The sequence below is a fragment of the Hyaena hyaena genome, unplaced genomic scaffold, assembly GCF_003009895.1.
Source record: "Hyaena hyaena isolate Hyena2069 unplaced genomic scaffold, ASM300989v1 scaffold_88, whole genome shotgun sequence".
Classification (NCBI taxonomy): Eukaryota; Metazoa; Chordata; class Mammalia; order Carnivora; family Hyaenidae; genus Hyaena; species Hyaena hyaena.
This window is the reverse complement of record NW_024080720.1, coordinates 850702-870238: the sequence shown is the minus strand read 5'-3', so window position 1 is coordinate 870238 and position 19537 is coordinate 850702. Positions and strand designations below refer to the sequence as shown.

Here is a 19537-nt window from a genome sequence, read left to right as displayed (position 1 = left end):
CAGTACAATTTGGGATTACCAATGGACCTTTTCAAGACAAGGGATCGTAATAATAATTCTAACTGTTCCATATAAGTGAATTTTCCAAATAACCAAAGCTTACTCTTTAAACTCAAAGCTTTAAGGTTTTAAGTGGCAATCTTTTAAAAATTTCTTTGCCCTCAATCAGAGGATCTTGGACATGGATAACCTTTCCTTAAAAACTCTTTGAGCTGTGTGAAGAATTAGTTCTTTGGAAAATCACAGTAACACAACTGTGGGGAAAGAGAAACTCTGTCCCAGATAATAAGGGCTCCATCTCACCTGGGCTTGGTAAAAGGCCACTTCTGAAATCTTGTACAGATGTAAAAACAGCTTCACATAGTAGAAACTGAAGACAGAATTTAGCATTTCAGTCCCTAATGTTATCATAGAATATGCCCAAGCAATGGGTTTGATATTTAAAAGTGTCATTTTCTATGCAAAGGAATTCTTCCTCCTGTTGTTAAAAAAAAAAAAAAAAGGAAAATGGTTAAAATCCACTGTTTGCATAGAATAGCTGATGGGTAGCAAAGTTCCACTGGACACTGGCTTAGTTTTAATTATGAGTTCCAAACCACTAGCTGTGCATAGGTCATCAGATTTAAGACTTTACTTTCTTATCCATTTACTCAACCTTTTTTGAGAAGTTGCCAGGAACCCTAATTTGCATAGTGTGACTCTACTTGAGTATATATGTGTGTATATATACACATACATGGCTTGAACCTATGACCCCAAGATCAAGAGTTACGTGCTCCTCTAACCAAGCCAGCCAGGCTCATGCCAGTGAATATATTTTTATGAACTCTTCCAAGTTATTCAAGTGAGATTTATCTATGAATTTGAATATGCTTAATTAGAGGCCAGAAAGATGTGTTTATGGCATTATTGTCCTCCCTTCTTGGGAGAAAAGGAACAACAGAAAAAGAATGATGAGGTGACATCCTTTAGCTAAAGTCAGACAGAAGGAATAGAATCCTCATCTTAGTATAAAGTTGACCATGCATTAGTTACAGACTTGCATTGGAATATTTATTCTTGGTCTTCTCCTGAAAGACTATATAACTTTGGCCCACAGGACCTATCTAAGATGGATATAAAAAACACACATTCTAGTCTTTGCTCTGATGTAGATGTTCCTCTTAAATTTGGCCTATTGTCTTACCCTTTCAGTAACTTGATTTATCCAACTGGAAAATAGGAAAAGGTTAACCAAGCAAGAGGTAAGTACAGATCCATCTTCCTTTTAATCCTGACTATAACTTAAGACAATACCATGATTTTTCTGTTTTATTCCTTTCTTACTGGAATATTTGGCCAGGTCTCCACTATCTTACTGAATCACAAAACAGACAAATATTCAGATAACTCAAGAGATGTTACTTGTTTTTATAGCCCCAGGAATTAAGCAGGTACTGCTGTCTATCCTGCCCAATCTCTTAGGGAAGGAGAGGGCAAGCTAGAAGCGGGGTTCAAATGACCAAATTATCTAAGTCTCTGAGCTTGACTTTGCATTGGGTGTATCCAAGAATGATTCTAATTCTATGGGAAGTAGGGCTCTACAATTAAAAGGGGTTATTAAACCCATATGCAGACGAAGCACTGTCTGTAGACTGAATAAAGACTATTTTGCTCCTATGTGTACTAGTATTCTTTAAATGTTTGTAGATCCTGCTATAACGATTTCACCTGAATTTTTTTGTTATTGTCATTATGCAGTGCTCAAACACTTGAAAAGCACAAGTACTATTATGTAGAGGTCAGCCAACATTTTTGGCTTTAAACACAATTTTCAGATTTGAAAAAACTGGGAACTACCAGTGAAGACCCCACTCTAGGGAGTTACTTTTGGCCTAAGTGAGAATGAAGATTGAAGGCCCAAACAAGGCACTCAGTTGAACCAAAAGCCAAGATACAAATTTAGCCCACCAAAATGTAGGCACTCTTCTTTTTCTTAGTTTTATTTCAGGCATGCTGAAACAAGAAGCCTGCCACGCATTCTGCGCTGATCTATCATTAAGTCAGAAGGTGGATATTTATAAACTCAGAATTTTGCAAAGGGTCATAAACTCACTAAGTTAAAATTTTTTAAAAAAGATTTTGAGTTAAGCACCCATCCTGTCTGAAACATGTGAATATAAGGTTTTAATAACATTATGAAAAACTCATATAGCCTGAACTTCTCTTTGTTTCTATATACTGATTGGCACATCATCCTTCAGCCCGGGCCATGCTAATCTCTGCATTGTTCCAAATTTAGTCTATGTGCTGCCGAAGTAAGCACTCTTTGTTTATATATACTGAGAAGGAAGTAAAATCCCTCTTATTTTCATTTGGAAAGGAACTATCAATATTTTGTTTTAGACTATTTTCATCATAGTAAATACTTGTTCAGTAAGTATCAAACTGAAAATCACTTAGAATTTTTTTAAAGCCACCACTGCTCTCTAAAAACTCTCCTTACCTGATTTTACTGTAGCAACAAGACACAAAGAAGAATATTTTATCTTTATGAGCAGCAACAAAAGACTTCTGACACTGGCTCTTCTTTACCACAAAAGGTTTCATAACAGAAGAGTTTAAGTAGCAAAATAGTATAGTGATTAGGCTGGGCAGGTGTACAATATACCCATGAATTATTAAATGAAAACCCAAAACCCTCCTTTTAGAATCAACCTGGGTTGTTATTCACTAATCTACTACTAAACCAAGTAATATTAACGTCACTGAAGAGGCTGTTCATGATTGCACCTCTGTTTTCACTATGTAGACTGTAAAAGAATGATGGAGACCCCTCCAAAGCATGGCTTCAAACAGTGAAAGCTAACATGTCTTTCTGAATGCAATTTTTGTGCAAGTTTCCCCAAAAGGTGTTCTTAAAAAGAACCCACTAATCCTAAAGACATAGTCTGTTGTGGGTTTTGTTTTGCTGTTTTGTTTTGTTTTTTTGGGTGGGGTTTTTGGTTTTTTTTTTTTTTTTTGCCATTTACAATTATCAGTAACTTTAATTCTCCACGTCTTTCTCTTTTTTTGTTTTTGAAGGAGAAAAATGAAAGGACGTTTCACTACACTGTCCAATTTGATCTGGAGTCAAATGAGTTATTTGCCATGGAGAAAAAGCTAGCACTTTCAATCTTGCGGATCAGTGACTATGGAAGATGAATCCCTTGAAGGTCAGATGCCTGAGTCTAGCCCTCAGCTTCTGCAAACCACCGTCAGCAAATCCTAAATCCAATCATCTCTCTTTCCCTCTATTTGTAGTGAGCTACTTTTAGATTAAGACAGTTGGCTTTAAATTATTTTCTTTTGGCTCTGGACTATATCTCTACCTGAATTTTGACAATTAGGGCAGTAAAGGCTTTAAGGTAACCTAGATTTCTTACTTTGTTAATCTAGCAATTAAAAATAATCAGTAACATTTTGTCTTTTAGTATATCTGGATTCAGAAAAAAAGCATTTGTGAGTTTACCATTCCTCTTTTATTACTTTCTAACACCATTATTCCTTCTACATTTATTGGTTGGCATTCTACTATAAGAGAGAGCACTGCTGTCTTCTTTCAGCTGTATCTTTACCTTTACATCAGGGTCGAGAACATTGACCTTCTGGTCTGTCACCCTATGTAGGAGTTTCTGTGTTTTGTCTGCACGATGATGGTAAAAAGCCGCGCCCCCGAAACAGCAGTATCACTAACTTTATGGAGAACGAAGTTCACTGCCTTGCTGGCCATCAGGTGTTAGGGCTGCATTCTCTTCCCTCCAGGTGCAATGTCCGGGTCCTTAACTGGTGGTCTATGAATCTTTTAAAAATCGTATGCAAAGGTGCTTGCAACTTTTTTTTTTTAAGAAGATACTTTCAAGTGCACCCCTTTTCTGCGCCAGATATTCAAGTAGGTCCGGGGCCCTCTGTTTCAGGGGAAGTGAGTACAACTCTCAGCGGGTCGGAGATGAGAGTTCAGATAATCAAGGAGAAGACAGCTAATAGCCCTAAACTGCCGACCGACCCTTAATTTCCCCAGATCAAGAAGAGCAAATCTGAGAGTCAAACGGGGCCATCCTGGCAGCGAACCCCGGGCTTCCGGCACGCCTCGCGCCTCCGCTTGCGCGAAGGGTGCCCCCAGGACAACCGCCCACTGCTCGGAGGCCGGACTCCCGCCTCTCGAGTCCACTGGCTAACTGGCCGGCCGGACACCCACTACAGGCGCCGCTGAGGTCGCCACCTCCACACCCAGCGCCCGGAACACTGGCCCAAGAGCGACCCTCAGAAAAAGGGAGGGCGGGGCCCTCGGCCGCACCCCTTCACCTTTCCCCCGCCTTCTTTGTTTCTTCCGGAGTCGCCATTGGCTGTCTGCCCGCGAGACCGGGCGACCCGCGGACCTACGGTGAGACAGGATTGGACGACGTCACTGCCGCTCGGCCAGTGGCTCGCTCGCGATTGGCCGGGACGCCGCCGGGGGTTTGAATCGCGGCCCCGGCCAGGGAGGGTTCTGCCAAAGTGCCACGTTGGGCCCGGCTGCGGCGTGAGAAACCGGCTTGAGGCTCCGGCCGCGGCGCTCGCGCTGGATCGCCGGCCGTTGGGGCAGTTGGGCAGCACGAAGCGAGTCGGCAAGCCGGCCCGCGGCGGCGGGGAACGGCTCCGGTCAGGCGGCGCCGCGGAGCTTGGGCGGCGGCGCGTCCCGCCCGAAGGCGGCTCTGGCTGAAGGCGGAGGGGCCGGCGGAGCGCCCGGGGCAGCGGCTGAGGCGGGACGGTGGCGGCGGGGGCCGCTGTCCCCGGAGGAGCCGGCCGAGATGCTGGCGGAAAACCTGGTGGAAGAGTTTGAGATGAAGGAGGACGAGCCATGGTATGACCACCGGGACCTCCAGCAAGGTGAGGGCGCGGTCGCTCCCCGGGTGGGCGGCCTGGCCCGGGAGGTTCCCGGGCGCGAAACCGTTAAAAAGTTGGTTTCCCTGGCGGCGGGCGGACGTCAGGTGCGGGAAGGTCCGGCGCTCACCTGGCGTGGGGACCGGCAGGGCGCCCAGCCCACCGGGAGGCCGCTTCCGCGCAGTGACCATCACCATCCCTGCGTGTGGTGTGCTCACTGCGCGGGGGCACCGCTGGGAACCCCTCCGCGATTAGCAGTTGAATCCTCACCGCATTACCTGGAGGCTCTGGTTGGCCCCTTCCCGTCTCGCGGCCTCCGCGCCTCTAGGGGGGCACCCCCGACCCACGCCCAGTGGGAGCTGCTGCAGGTGGTAGGGATAGCAGGGCTGTGGGGCGGAACGCATTTCATCCACCCCACACCTTAATCGGAGGGCAGCTTCTCTTCTCCCCATTTCCCAGATGAGGAAAACGAGGCTAACCCGTCAAATGATCTCCCTCAAGTCAAGCGTGGGGGTAAGCATACACTTACACTCGGAAAGAGGAGACCTAGCTACTGCCCAGAACTTATCTCTCCTTTATCACGGGCTTACAGCTTCTTAAGTTGGATGTCAGAAGGCTGAAAAACTTTTTTTGCTTATGCATCGTACACCAGATGCCAAGTGAAAATGACTTGAGGCACTTCTGCCTCTGTCACTTCTCCTAGTTGGCACACTCGCTTTTTAGTTGAAAATAGGCTTTCAGATATGGGCCTGCCTCGGATTTCTTGCTGAAGATGTCTCAGAGAAAAATCTTAAAGCAGCCTTCAGTTTGGAGTCCGTGCCCGCACTATTTTTTGCATATTAATAGCGGGCATTTGCAACTGGGGAACGCTTTTTGTGGATTTTTAACACTGATGCCCATTTAGTCCGCCTGTCAAGCTAGGGAGGTAGTAGATACTGTTACTAGGGGAACTAGGATTCCCCTCCAAACTCCAGAGCCAACTTTTTAACCACCATACCGGATACTCCTTAGGTATTTTTTCCAGGCATCTTCGGCTTCTGCAATTCTGTGCAAATCCACTTTCTCAGCTCTAAAATGGCACTGCAAATTAACATCTCATTTAGTTGAATATTAAATGGCCATGATTCTTGTTCATGCTCATCATTGAACTTGGGGTGGAGGTGGGGAAGGGTGTGGGTTTGAGTGGCTTGTACTTAGAAAAGGAAAACAAGCAACTCTTTTGAGGGGGAAGGTGGGTTTCCTTTTTTGTTTTTGCTATTTCGTGGATGGTCACTTGAATCAGGGTGGTTCACAAGCTCACTTTTATAGTCCAAACTATAGGCCAAGTAGTGCATGATTTGCCATCATGTTCTCACTATCCACAAGGCAAATTTGTCTTACATTTTAACCCCTTTTCAGAATTCCCCATAAGGATTGATGGCCTAGTTTGATACTTTCTCTAGGATTAATGAGTCAATTACTGCACCATTGCAACATTTCCCTACAATATAATTGAAGCTAAATATTTTTATTTAGCAAGCATAGATCTATACAGGCCCTTTCTAAAAAATCTAGCATAATACTGATCACATAATAGAGGCTCAGTTTTAATATTTGGTGAACTGAGTCTCTCACACTGTTTTCATGGCTCTTTTCCATCAGGTGCTTTAGTCCACACTGCACTTGCACCCTGTGGGAAGTTGTTAAGAGCAGATTTAAGTTGTAATACTTAAATCTACAGGAAGCAAATGCAACATATTGGGGTTACACGTGGAACTCTTTAACCTCTGATAATAAAAACAAAATCAGGTGTTTAATGAAACCTTAATGAGCACAGATCTAAACCTCCTTGATGTCAGTTTGCATTTGGAATTTGCTCTCTGCTTTTCAGAAGACTTTCACATCTGTTAATTACAGTGGACTTTGACATAGCCCTGTATGTCATAACCAAGTGTGTGGGGTAGGAGTAGATGTGAAATTCCAGCAGTCTCATAACTTATGAATGTGGCCTGTAAAAGAATAACATCTGCGATGTGAATAAATAAAAGGATAGCTTTGCCCCAGTTTTCATTTATTTTTATTTTTATTAAAATTAACATTTTTATTTTTGAGAGACAGACAGAGCGCGAGTGGAAGAGTGGCAGAGAGAAAGGGAGACAGAATCTGAAGCAGGCTGCAGGCTCTGAGCCGTCAGTACAGAGACCGACATGGAGCTCGAACCCATCAACTGTGAGATCATAACCTGAGCTGAAGTTGGACACTTAACCAACCCATTGAGCCACCCAGGTTCCTCTGTCCCAGTTTTTAAAGATTATGTTAAAGAACACCTAAACTTCTAACGAATTTTTAAGTATGTTAATTTCTGACAAATGTATTATCTACTCTGTGCCAGGTACTCATCTAGGCACTGGGGCCACAATGCCTATCCACAGGGTAGGATAGACAAGATCCTGTCCTTGGAGTTGATGGTGTAGGAACCTGTTTGCTAGAGAAGCCTGGAGATGTTGCCTCCTGGCGTGTGCCCAACTACAGTGCCTGGCCCATGGTAGGCCCTGTATTTGCTGCTGAATATGATTTGGGAGCAAGTCTGTCCTGTTAAACAGATTGATAAGCCCATCTAGTCGGATTTTTATCAAGTGCAGACTTTTTTTTTTTTTAACATCCTCATTATTGGGGTACCTGGGTGGCTCAGCTGGCTAAGTTTCCGGCTTTTGGTTTCTGCTCAGGTCATGATCTCACTGTTTGTGAATTTGAGCCTCACATTGGGCTCTGCGTGGGTAGTGCAGAGCCTGCTTAGGATTCTCTCTCTCTGTCCCTCCCTCTCTGCTCCTTCCCTGCACTCTCTCTCTCTCATTCAAAAATAAATAAAAACTTTAAAAACTTTTTTAAAAAGTCCTCATTATTAACCTTACTGAGCAAGCCTTGTTTAGAGAGAGTTGCTAAAACAACTTTTTAAGATCCTGTTCTCAAAGTCATTAAACTACAAATTTGTTTCCTTTAGCAATAGAAGTATTATTTAAATAGATAAACCATGTCAAAGTTTGGTGGGGCATTCTTTTTTAAATTAAAATTGCAGAAAAACTCTAACCTCACAAGGGTCTGGTCCACCATTTATACCTTGTTAGAAACATGTAAAGCTTGTGCCGGCAGAAGGAGAAAACCCTTTGCTTTTGCCGAACACTTTGATAAAGAGACTGTCTTTTGTCAGAGACCTGAGTTGTCACAGTAAGAATACTGACAATGATCTCTATGGGTAAGATCCTTTCTGGGACAGCAGGAGCCTTCTGTGCAGGTAATGATGGTGCTTGCTTTGAAATGTGCCCCTGAGAACAAGGTGGAAAGATTTCAGAGACTGAGTTTTCTTTCAGTCCAGCTGCTATTATAATTGTCATTTGGTGAACTATGCAAGCTTAGAATACCGTTTCAAGTTTCTACTATATGGATCAGCAAATGAAATCTTAGTTTAAAGGAATCCTCTGACTTCTTATTTTCCTGATTGAGTACATTTTCCATGTGTACAACTAATTTGCTGAATCATTGTTGAAGGGTCATTAAAACTGGCACCACCATTTTTCTTGGTGTTTATATTCGGCTTTTTCACTTTCCCAATTATAGTAACGTTGGCAACAGGCGTTACACAGAAGCATCACCAAATGACGCATCTGATTTTGTAATAAGAAAAGCTTTCAGCCTTAATGTTGTTGAATTACTGCTGCAGACTTCAGCTAACGTGAGAATATATTGTCCTCATGGTTCATGAAAAACTGAAGTAAAATAAAAATACAGGGAATTTAAAGGTTTCAGAATTCTGGAAGAAAGATCCTTAAAAAAAAATCACTCAGCTGCCAGAGGTAATCCTTTGCTTAAGGAATAGCACTGAGTACAGTACTTGTTTAAACCTTACAGTTTATACTGTTAAAATAGATTATTATCACATGCAAAGATTAGTGAAAATATTAAATATATGAAGATATGGACAGGCTGTAATTCTCAAACTGACAGGAAATGTGTGGTATTTTTACTTATTATTAAAAAAAATTTTTTAGTGTTTATTTTTGAGAGAGAGAAACAGAACCAGCAGGGAGGGGCAGAGAGAGACGCAGAATCTGAAGCAGGCTCCGGGCTCCAAGCTGACCGCACAGAGCCTGACGCGGGGCTCAACCCACAAACTGCAAGACCATGACCTGAGCCAAAGTTGGACTCTCAACTGGCTGAGCCACCCAGGCACCCTTATTTATTATTATTATTTTTTATGTTTGTTTATTTTTGAGAGAGAGAGAGAGAGGGAGACACAGAATGGGAAGCAGGCTCCAGGCTCTGAGCCGTCAGCATAGAGCCTGACACAGGGCTTGAAACCACGAACCGTGAGTTCATGACCTGAGCGGAAGTCAGATACTCAACCCACTGAGCCACCCAGGCGCCCCAATGTGTGGTATTTTTAGTGGCTGCCTAGATCAGTAAATTCAATAGGATTTAGAAAAGACAACGTCTAAATGAAAATCCTTGCTGTAAACTAGAGATGATCAAGTACATAAGGCTTCAAAATGATACTGTGTCTTACTTTAAAATATAAGGACATTGAATATTCTCCTATTCCCCCCACTAATTACTTACAAATGCTTTTTGGGCTTCCTGCCAGCTTTTGGCTTCTTTTGGTTATGGAAGCCAGATGCTACACAACAGGAAATGAATTTTTTTTTAAGACCAAAAAAAGACCCTTGTTTTTAAACTAACAGATGAAGTAATATCCTATTATGCAGTGTGACTTCACAGACACTTACTTGTAGTTGAGACTTGTTTTGCCAGAATTCTATCCTAAACATCTATGAAATATTTAGCAGATTGAGACTTCAGGTTACTGAACCAGGTTGGGGCTTTGTTTAATTGGATATCAGGATCGAGATAAGGGCAAGTCTCAAATTATTTTCTCGCTGTTTACTGGAAGATCGCTGTGCTTGGCCTCTCTTTGTGCAGCAGCAGGAGAAGGAAAGCTGCTCCCGGCTGCGTATTAAGTGGTGGGTAGTTTCTTAACTGAATGCAAGTAGTTGAAGATGGCCTCTAGTTAGATTGGATTCTGGAAGAGGTTTTAGCTCAGGTTTGGATCTCTAGTTAAGAACACCTTTGATGAGTCTCTGGTCCTTCCCAGTGAGTAATTACCACCTTAGAACAGGCCAGGAGAAACTTAAGTAATGTCTAGGTAATGTTTAATGCTTTGTCTTTAATAAGCATGGTGGGCTTCTGTGGGGGCACTGTGTATACACATTACACACCCTGTGAGTACAAAATAATTATTTGGGAGCATCTACACGCGGTATATAGTTCCTTCTGCGTTTAGTGAAAACAAGATACTAACTTGCCTGGGGGTTGTATGTGATTTCACTGGCAGAGCAGGCAGTAAGACAAGTAGCTCAACTCTGGCTTCTCATCGCCATCTATAAAAACAAATGAAAAGATTAAGTACCTCAAAGAGGGAAATTTACTCTCCACCCCAAACAAAGAGGTGTGTGGACCTCCCAGTATAAAGATGTAGAGGATGATGTAAGTGAAGTCAGAAACTGTTGACAGTAATTGTTGTTTTGCTATGACTCACCATGTAGATTTGGTCAGTCAGGTAGCATCTTTGTGCTTCAGGTTGTTTCATTTGAAAATCTGGGCTAAATTGAAAGGATAGAAAGGTTAGTATCTCTTAAATGCTTTGAGCTGTTTGTAAAGGTTCCTTGCCTTGTAAATAGAAGATGTTATTTCATGGACTTGTTATCTTAAGTCTTAAGTTCTTTAATAGGCTTTTTAATATTTAAATCATGAGAGAATGTATTTTAACACCTATCTACCAACATATATACTGTTTTATTATAAATGGGTGTAAGATGTTTTAAAATGAGCTGGTGTGTGGTAGGTTTCACTGCTTTGTTTATTCCTAATGAGGAAAAACTAATCATGCAGAATACTAATTATGCACTCTAGTGGACAGTACCATGTAACAAAAATTACTGCTTTTCTTTTACCACTTTAGGTTAAGTTTTAATGTTGACACTGATGAATAAACATAAAACCTTATTTGTCAACCTCTAAAAATTAGGTTTAAAGGTGGATTTTTTTTGTTTGGTTTTTAGAGGTAGGAGGTGAGTCAGATGGACAGAGGGAGAATGATAGAGAATCTCAAACAGGCTCCACACCCAACATGGAGCCCAGTGTGGGGTTTGTTCTCATGACCATGAGATCTATGACCTGAGTCAGATGTTTACCACCCAAGTACCCCTAAAAATTAAAAAGCATATGTAGTGGGTTTCCTGGTTTTCATCATAAACATTTTTTTCATAATGAATATTTTATGACATTAAGTGAAATGACTTTCCATCATACTTAGAGTAAAATTTAAACTTTGTTTACCATGGCTTTAAGATCTTGTATGCGCCTGCCTACCTTCCAGCTTCCTCTCTTACCACTCTTCCTCTCATGCTTGTATCACACTGGCTTCTTGTCAGGTCGTAGACTATGCCAGCTTCTTTCTTGAAGTACCTGTCTGACTTTTTTACTCCTCACTCTTCAAGCCTCAGCTAAAATGTCCCCTCAGACCTCAGACTTTTCTTGTGACCTCTCTTTCTAAAATAGATACTTTATTCATTATCACCAGTTCTATATTTTTTCCTTTGTCACACATCACATTCAAATGGTCGACAACTCTTTTTAGCTCTACTTTAAACCGTATCTGGATTCCTACCCCTGTCTCCGTCTCCATCTCCGTCTCAGCCACTGTAGTCCAAGACGCCACCATCTCTCACCCAGATGATTGCAGTCTCCTCCTGTCACCCTGCTTCCATCTCTATCTTGCTCAGTTGGTTTACACAGCAGACACTCATACTGTCAAAAACCTTCACTTGGCTCCATTTTACTCAGAGTAAAAGCCAAAATCTTGACCTTCTTAGTTAGGTCCTATACAAGCTGGCCTGGCAACCTTAGAGCCCCTCTGACTTGTCACCCTCTCTGCCCCCCATGCACACTTTGCTTCAGCCTCATTAGCTCCAATCACAGAGCCTTTGGACTTGTTTTTGCCTCTGCTTGGAATGGTGGTCCTCTAGATCTGTGCGGGTCATTTATTCAGTTCCTTCACATCTTATTCCTTTTTAAAAAAATATTTATTTTTCAAAGAGAGTGTGCAAGTGGGCAAGGGGCAGAGAGAAGGATCTGAAGCAGCTCCAGGCTCTGAACTGTCAGCACAGAGCCCGATGCAGGGCTCTAACTCACAAATTGTGAGATCATGACCTGAGCCGAAGTTGGATGCTCAACCAACTGAGCCACCCAGGTGCCCCCACCTCTTAATTCTAATGTCACCCTGGTCACATGTTCTTAAATTTCAACCTCCCACATCCACATTCTTCACATCCCCCTAACTTGGTTTATTTTTTTCTCTTTAGCACTTATTGCTGTCTATTTTCTATTTTATCATGTTGTTTGTCCCAATAGAATATAAGCTTCATGAGGGCAGGGAATTTTTTACCTAAGTTCATTCTTCTATCCCTAGTGTCCAGAACAGTGTCTATTAATGAAGGTATGCATGCACATATGAATGAAAAATATTTATCATATTTGGCTAATTTATTTTCTTATTTGCTATCTGGCTTTTCCCATTCATCTCTGGGAGTGTCAGGATAACAGGGACATCCATCTTATTCACCATTCTATAGCCAAAACTTGGCATGGTGCCTAGCAATAAAAACATTAATTTGTGAATCAATGCATACTAATAATACTTTGACTTTGTGTACAGCTTAGTTTCTGAAGTACTTCCTTATATATTATTTCATTTGTTTTTTATAATCTTATACCGATAGGACCGCCGTCTCTCTAGACAATACTAAGTGTAGGGACCTTTAAAGTCACCATATTAAAAGTGTTAACCTGGTAAATGGTAGTCAGAACTGGACCCCAGACCTTCCTACTCAGTTCAGTGCATTTCTCACTATATTGAAGGAACTCCTATGAAACTTAATATGCAGATAGCTGTTTCAGTTACTTACATTAGAACTAGCATCCTTTTTTTGTATCATTAAATTTTTATTTCTGGGATTCTGTATAATACAAACAAATCCCATCTTAGGTACATATATACCTAAGAAGAGAGAGAGTTGAAAAATTAGGTTTAAAATAGAAATATGGTGGGGGATCCTGGGTGGCTTGGTCAGTTAAGTGTCTGACTTCAGCTCAGGTCATGGTCTCACAGTTGATGAGTTTGAGCCCTGCGTAGGGCTCTGTGCTGACAGCTCAGAGCCTGGAGCCTGCTTCGGATTCTGTGTCTCCTCCTCTCTCTACCCCTCCCCCACTCACGCTTTGTCTCTCTCAAATAAATAATAAAACATTAAAAAAATTAAAAACAGGAATATGTTTTTGTGCTAAATCAAAGTTTAAGCTACCTTAAAAACTCACTATATTGCTTATCTGATGTGCTCATCTTGGAGAAGGACATGAAGAGAAGTAGAAAAAAATGAGAGACCTGGGGCAGTATTCTTATTACTGAAGTATTTTTTTAAAGTTTGTTTATTTTGAAGGGAGGAGGGGCAGAGGGAGAGAGAGAGAATCCCAAGTAGGCTCCACAGTGACAGTGCAGGGATTAAATCAACAAACCATGAGACCATGACCTGAGCCGAAATCAAGAGATAGATGCTTAACCGACTGAGCCACTGAGGCGCCCCTGTTTTTCCTTTTTTTGACTTAATTTTAGTCTCCTTAGGAGGCCAGGATCTTTAATACATACATTGCTTTGATAGATTCACAACAGCCAGATTTCATGGGAACTCTAGAAACTATTGAAAGATCTGCCTATACTTGGACTCAAGGGTCTTCCAGAAAAAAGTAGACAATGAGGATATGAATAAGTTCAGTCCATGAGGAAATAATTAAGATGTTAGGAGTCACTGTGATGAATGATCATTTCTGAACGAATGAATACATCTCCATAAGGGAGATCACTGTTCTTCAGTTTTACACGTAGGGATACACAGGAGCATACCTTACCAGGTAGAGGAACCCAGTTCAACTGAATTTTAGGTAGAACTCAGGTTTCTTTCTGTGCCATCTCACCTTCTATTGGGATCTGACTGAAACTTTGGGTTAGGTCTTGATTCATTCTTATTTTAAGGACTGGGATATATAAAAGGTTGAAGTGAGATCATTTGCATTATTCTAAGATTCATTTGTTGTGCTAGATCTCCAACTTGCTGCTGAACTTGGGAAGACATTATTGGATCGGAACACAGAGTTGGAGGAATCTCTTCAGCAAATGTACACAACCAATCAGGAGCAGTTACAGGAAATTGAGGTAATTTACTCATTAAGAGAGTTACACTTTGAGGTTGGCTTGGTGCTGTTATTGTACCAATCGTGTTCTGCACTTTGAAAGAACCATCGGAGAGGGTGAGGAGGTTGATTTCTATGTTGGGAAAGCATAAAGAAAAAAGAAGTCTGATGAAAGAAATTTCTCTCTTCACCCTTGGTGTAGTAAATGGTCCAGTATTTACCAGTATGTGAAGCACAATAACGTTGTCAATATTCTACTTCATTTTTAAAAAAAATTTTTAATGTTTTTTTAAATTTCTTTTTTTTTTAATTTTTTTTTAATGTTTTTTTTTATCTCTAGGAGAGAGAGATTGACAGCGTGAGCAGGGGAGGGTCAGAGAGAGAGGGAGTCACAGACTGAAACAGGCTCCAGGCTCTGAGCTGGCAGTCAACACAGAGCCCGACGTGGGGCTCGAACCCACGAACCGCGAGATCATGACCTGAGCGAAAGTCGGATGCTTAACCGACTAAGCCACCCAGGCGCCCCTAAATTTATTTCTGAGAGACAGAGACAGCGTGAGCAGGGGAGGGTCATAGAGAGAGGGAGATACAGAATCTGAAACAGGCCAGGCTCTGAGCTGGCTGTCAGCACAGAACCCAACGCGGGGCTCGAATCCACGAACTGTGAGATCATGACCTGAGCCAAAGTTGGACGCTTAACTGACTGAGCCACCCAGGCGCCCCTATTATACTTCATTTTTAACTTTTTTCTTTGAAAAAATGAATTATGCAATATTTCAGATATGCCAAGAGGTATAGGAATAATACAGTGAACAACTGTGTACCCACCACCCAGCTTAAAAAAATACCCACACTGTTGAGGCTCCCTCCTTGATTGGAGCCCCTCCCCTAAATTTGGGTTTAGATGGAAGAATTTTATTTTATTTATTTCTAGGGGAGAGACAGAGAGAGACAGCGTGAGCAGGGGAGGGTCAGAGAGAGAGGGAGTCACAGACTCTGAAACAGGCTCCAGGCTCTGAGCTGGCAGTCAGCACAGAGCCCGACGCGGGGCTCGAACCCACGAACCGCGAGATCATGACCTAAGCGAAAGTCGGACGCTTAACCGACTAAGCCACCTAGGCGCCCCTAGATGGAAGAATTTTTATTGTTTTTAATTTTTATTTATTTTTTAATTTTTTTTTAATTTTTGAGAGAGAGAATGAGAGAGAGACAGTGTGTGAACAGGGAGATGCAGAATCTGAAGCAAGCTCCAGGCTATCAGCACAGAGCCCAATGCGGGGCTGTAACCTGTGAACCACGAGATCATGACCTCAGCTGAAGTCAGACGCTTATTAACCGACTGAGCCACCCAGGTGCCCCCAGATGGAAGAATTTTTAAATCATAGTACCTGATTTTATAATGTGTTTAAACCTCTTATACCATTCAGGAGCACCTGGGTGGCTTAGTCAATTAAGCATCTGACTCTTGATTTCGGCTCAGGTCGTAATCTGACCGTTATAAGATTAAGCCCTGAGTCAAACTCTGTGCTGAGTGTGGAGCCTCCTTGGGATTCTTTCTCTCTCTCCCTCTCTCTGTCTGCCCCTCCCCTGCTCATGCTCACTCACTTGCAGTCTCTCTCTCTCAAAATAAATAAATAAACTTCTTGTGACATTCAAAGAATTATTCAGGGATGCCTGGTCCATTCAGTCAATAAAGCATGCGACTCTTGATTTTAGGGTCTTAAATTTGAGCCCCATGTGGGTAGAGCTAACTTATAAAAAAAGAAAAGAAAAAATTAATCATAAAATAGATATTTCTTTCTCCCTCCTATGATCTTTATTTACATTTTTAGTAGATTTTTAAAACTAAGAGTACTTTTTCCCCCTAGTTTAACAACTACAATGAAATATACTAGATTAAGGCTTTAAAAATGCAAGGTGTTATCTTATAAATGGTCCCATTTAAGTAACCCAGTTATGTGTAAGCCACGTGACTGTAAAGATGATAATTTTGGATATTAACCCAAAAGTTGTCTGATTAGAATACTTTTCTCCATGCTCCCACCCCCCTTCCCTCGCCCCCCCCCCCAAAAAAAAGCTTTGCACTTAAATTACAACTCCTTCCCTTCAAATTGGCACATTAAAACCACTCTTGTGTGAGTGTAAAAGACCTTAGAATAGTGATCACGGGTGCATGGGTAGTTCAGTCAGTTAAGCGTCTGACTCTGGATTTCAACTGCAGTCATGATCTCACAGGTTTGTGAGATAAAGCCCCACTGCAGGCTCTGTGCTGATAGCAAGGAGCTGTCCTTTCTCTGCTCCTCCCCCACTTGTGCCTGCTTGTTCATGAGTATGCTCCCGCTCCCTCTCCCTCCCTCCCCCTCAATAAATAGGTAAATATTTTTTTATATGTTTTATTTACTTCTAGGAGAGAGAGAGAGAGAGACAGTGTGAGCAGGGGAGGGTCAGAGAGAGAGGGAGTCACAGACTGAAACAGGCTCCAGGCTCTGAGCTGGCAGTCAGCACAGAGCTCGACACGGGGCTCGAACCCACAAACCGCGAGATCATGACCTAAGCGAAAGTCGGACGCTTAACCGACTAAGCCACCCAGGCGCCCCAAAATAGGTAAATATTTTAAAGAAACAACTGTGATCAGAACTTACTGAGTTTAATTATATACTGAACCAAGTGCTAGAAATGCAAAGTAGAATCATATAGTTCTTGACTTCTAAGCAATCAAAATTACACAAACTTCAATTTTTTAATACAAATAAACCTACCATCAAAACTAAGGCAAATTCATAATCTGTGTCCTTAGTTTTACATAGTAGCCATAATTAAGATGTGTATATATGGTAGATCTGCCTCTTCATTAGGATTTATGAATATAGCCAATAATGTGATTGGCTATGTGGGAAATACACTTTTATGATTCTAGGAAGGTATATCTTGTAATGATATTAGTCACCAGCTGCCACTTTTAGCACATTCTATTTCAAAAGAGCATAGAACATGGGGCGACTGGGTGGCTCAGTTGGTTTAGCGTCTGACTTTGGCTCAGGTCATAATCTCATGGTTCGTGGGTTCAAGCTCTGTATCGGGGTCTAAGCTGACAGCTAGCTCAGAGCCTGGAGCCTGCTTCAGATTCTGTGTCTCCCTCTCTCTCTGACCCTCCCCTGCTCATGCTGTCTCTCTCAGAAATAAATAAAACATTTAAATTTTTTTTTTTAAAAAGTAATAAAAATAAAGAGCATAGAACATGCCATGCCCAAAATTAGAGGTAATTACTATACAGTTTGTCAGAAACCTAAAAATGCAGAAAAACCATTCTTTTTTTTTGAAAGTTTATTTTGAGAGAGAGGGAGGGAGCATGTGCACGTGAATGGGGGAAGGGCAGAGAGAGAGAACCTGACAGAATCTGACTCAGGGCTCCATTCCATGAACTGTGAGATTATGACCTGAGCCAAAACCAAGAGTTGGGCGCTTAACTAACTGAGCCACCCAGGTGCCCCCCGGAAATACCAGGATAATTTTAAAAAACTCTTAAAACTAGCTAAATGTTGTACATGCTCAAGGAATTCGTACTTGCTTTGTGTTATAGACTTTGCTTTACAACTCATCAGAAGATGTCCTGTAGTAGTCTTGGGGCATATCCATGAAAACTATCATATACTTTGAATATATGATATCTATCAAATCTATCAGTATTTGTGCAGAAGCATAGTCTTAATACATTGTATGATGTTTTCTATGAAAAGTACCTATAAATCCTTGTAACTGAATTCTATAACTGATACTTATTTTAGAATATCTCCCAAGTATAGATGAAAAAAGGATATTTGCATACTAAGAGAATAATATCTATTTCCTACCACCACAGGAGATCACAAATACAATTGCTTTATGATCTAAGTTACTTATTTTCTACCTTTTTCCCCCTGTTGTATTGAGGAATTTAAACAGTTAAGACAGATAGTTAACATTCTAAAAAAAAAAAAAATCCACAGATCTTTGAGATTCTCCAAATCTAAAGGAACATTCTACCATCTATTGTTTTCTTTAAGATGTTGTAAAGCATGATGGAAATGAAGTGCTTATACTCAGTTCACATCTTAATGATTAAATAAATACAAAATTAAATATGTATATAAGCTATTCAAATAAATTTAGCCTGGAATATTCCAGAAATGTTTTCATGAATCTCTTGTTTCCATAATAGAGCATGCAGTCCCCTGGTTCTTAGATCCAAGCATTGTAGCTTTAAACATTTTACTCTTTATCCAAAGCTGTATTTTGGCTCAGAACAACACTTTCATAGATTTCTTTTCTGCCATTGCACTTGACTTTCTTCTTTTTATAAATCACTTTATGAAAGTCAATGGGGATGGGACAAAATAGGGAGATGAAATGGCAGTGCTGGTTAAGCCCACTTACCAGCAAGAGGACCCCTACAAACTGGCCTTGTTGCCTGCTCAGTTCACATCTGCTCCTGTGTAGACTTACAGATCACAACATAGACTTGAAGTAGTCTAAAATAAGGAAGGCTTGTTGTTCTTATAAAAGTAAGTAGGCAGCCAAAGAGCCCAATTCCCTACTAAAAGGTGATCTTTGCATTATGTGCCTCTTATTGCAACCTTCAGGAACCCCCTAAACTTTGTAAGTGTTCTTTCCTTAATTCAGATCTTCCATCAGTTTCTTTTTCTCTTTTAAGTAACTTTTTTATTGGAATACACATACAGAAAACACAGATCCTAAATTATAGTTCAATGAGTTTTCATAAAGTAAACATATTAAATACAACCAACACCCCAGATAAGAAATGAGAACATTATCAGCTCTGCCAGTTACGACTGCCACTAACCAGCATTCTGACACCTAGATTAGTTTAGCCTTTTGGAACTTTGTACAAGTTTTCTTTTTTTTAATTTTTTAGTTTTTAGTTTTTTTATTTTTTAAAGAGAGAGACTGCGAGCTGGGAAGAGGGACTGAGGGGGAGAGAATGAATAATTAAGCAAGCTCCATGCTCAGATCCTGACGTGGGTCTCCATCTCATGAATCATGAGATCATGACCTATGCCAAAATCAAGAGTTGATGTTCAAACTACCGAGCCACTCAGGTGCCCCCCACTGGGACACTTTTTTTTTTTCTTAAAATTTTTTAATTTGTTTGAAAAAGAGCACAAAAGAGTAAGTGGGGGAGGGGTAAAGAGAGAGGGAGAGAAAGAATCCCAAGCAGGATCTGTATTGTCAGCACAGAGCCCAGCGCAGGGCTGGAAACCTGAACAGTGAGATCATGATCTGTGCTGAAATCAAGAGTCCGAAACTCAGCCAACTGAGCCCCCGACTTGTACAAGTTTTAAACTAACTTTTCAGAATGTTTATTGGGAGGTTTCCTGGTTAAAAA

The 19537-nt window shown here is 41.3% G+C and overlaps 2 protein-coding genes and 1 non-coding gene across 4 annotated transcripts in view; 1 reads left to right on the top strand and 2 right to left on the bottom strand.

Moving 5' to 3' along the window:
* LOC120233278 (transmembrane protein 180-like) overlaps positions 1 to 4375 on the bottom strand; it is a 38711-nt gene extending 34336 nt beyond the window's left edge. Inside the window, exons 1-2 of the mRNA XM_039234433.1 lie at positions 3597 to 4375; positions 304 to 478 (exon numbers count right to left, since the gene is read on the bottom strand). Coding sequence (XP_039090364.1) covers positions 304 to 453 — 150 coding nt within the window. The 5' untranslated portion in view covers positions 454 to 478; positions 3597 to 4375. The remainder of the gene's footprint in view (positions 1 to 303; positions 479 to 3596) is intronic.
* LOC120233302 lies at positions 2199 to 2305 on the bottom strand. The gene has a single exon (XR_005528784.1). It is a non-coding gene; the product is annotated as a U6 spliceosomal RNA (small nuclear RNA).
* Positions 4376 to 4510: 135 nt separating the features above from the next.
* Positions 4511 to 19537, top strand: part of CDR2 (cerebellar degeneration related protein 2) — a 28202-nt gene continuing 13175 nt past the window's right edge. The window contains exons 1-2 of one of the 2 annotated variants that reach the window (XM_039234457.1): positions 4511 to 4887; positions 14064 to 14176. In XM_039234457.1, the coding sequence (XP_039090388.1) occupies positions 4809 to 4887; positions 14064 to 14176 (192 nt within the window). In that variant the 5' untranslated portion in view covers positions 4511 to 4808. The remainder of the gene's footprint in view (positions 4888 to 14063; positions 14177 to 19537) is intronic. The other variant, XM_039234458.1, reaches the window with a different exon arrangement.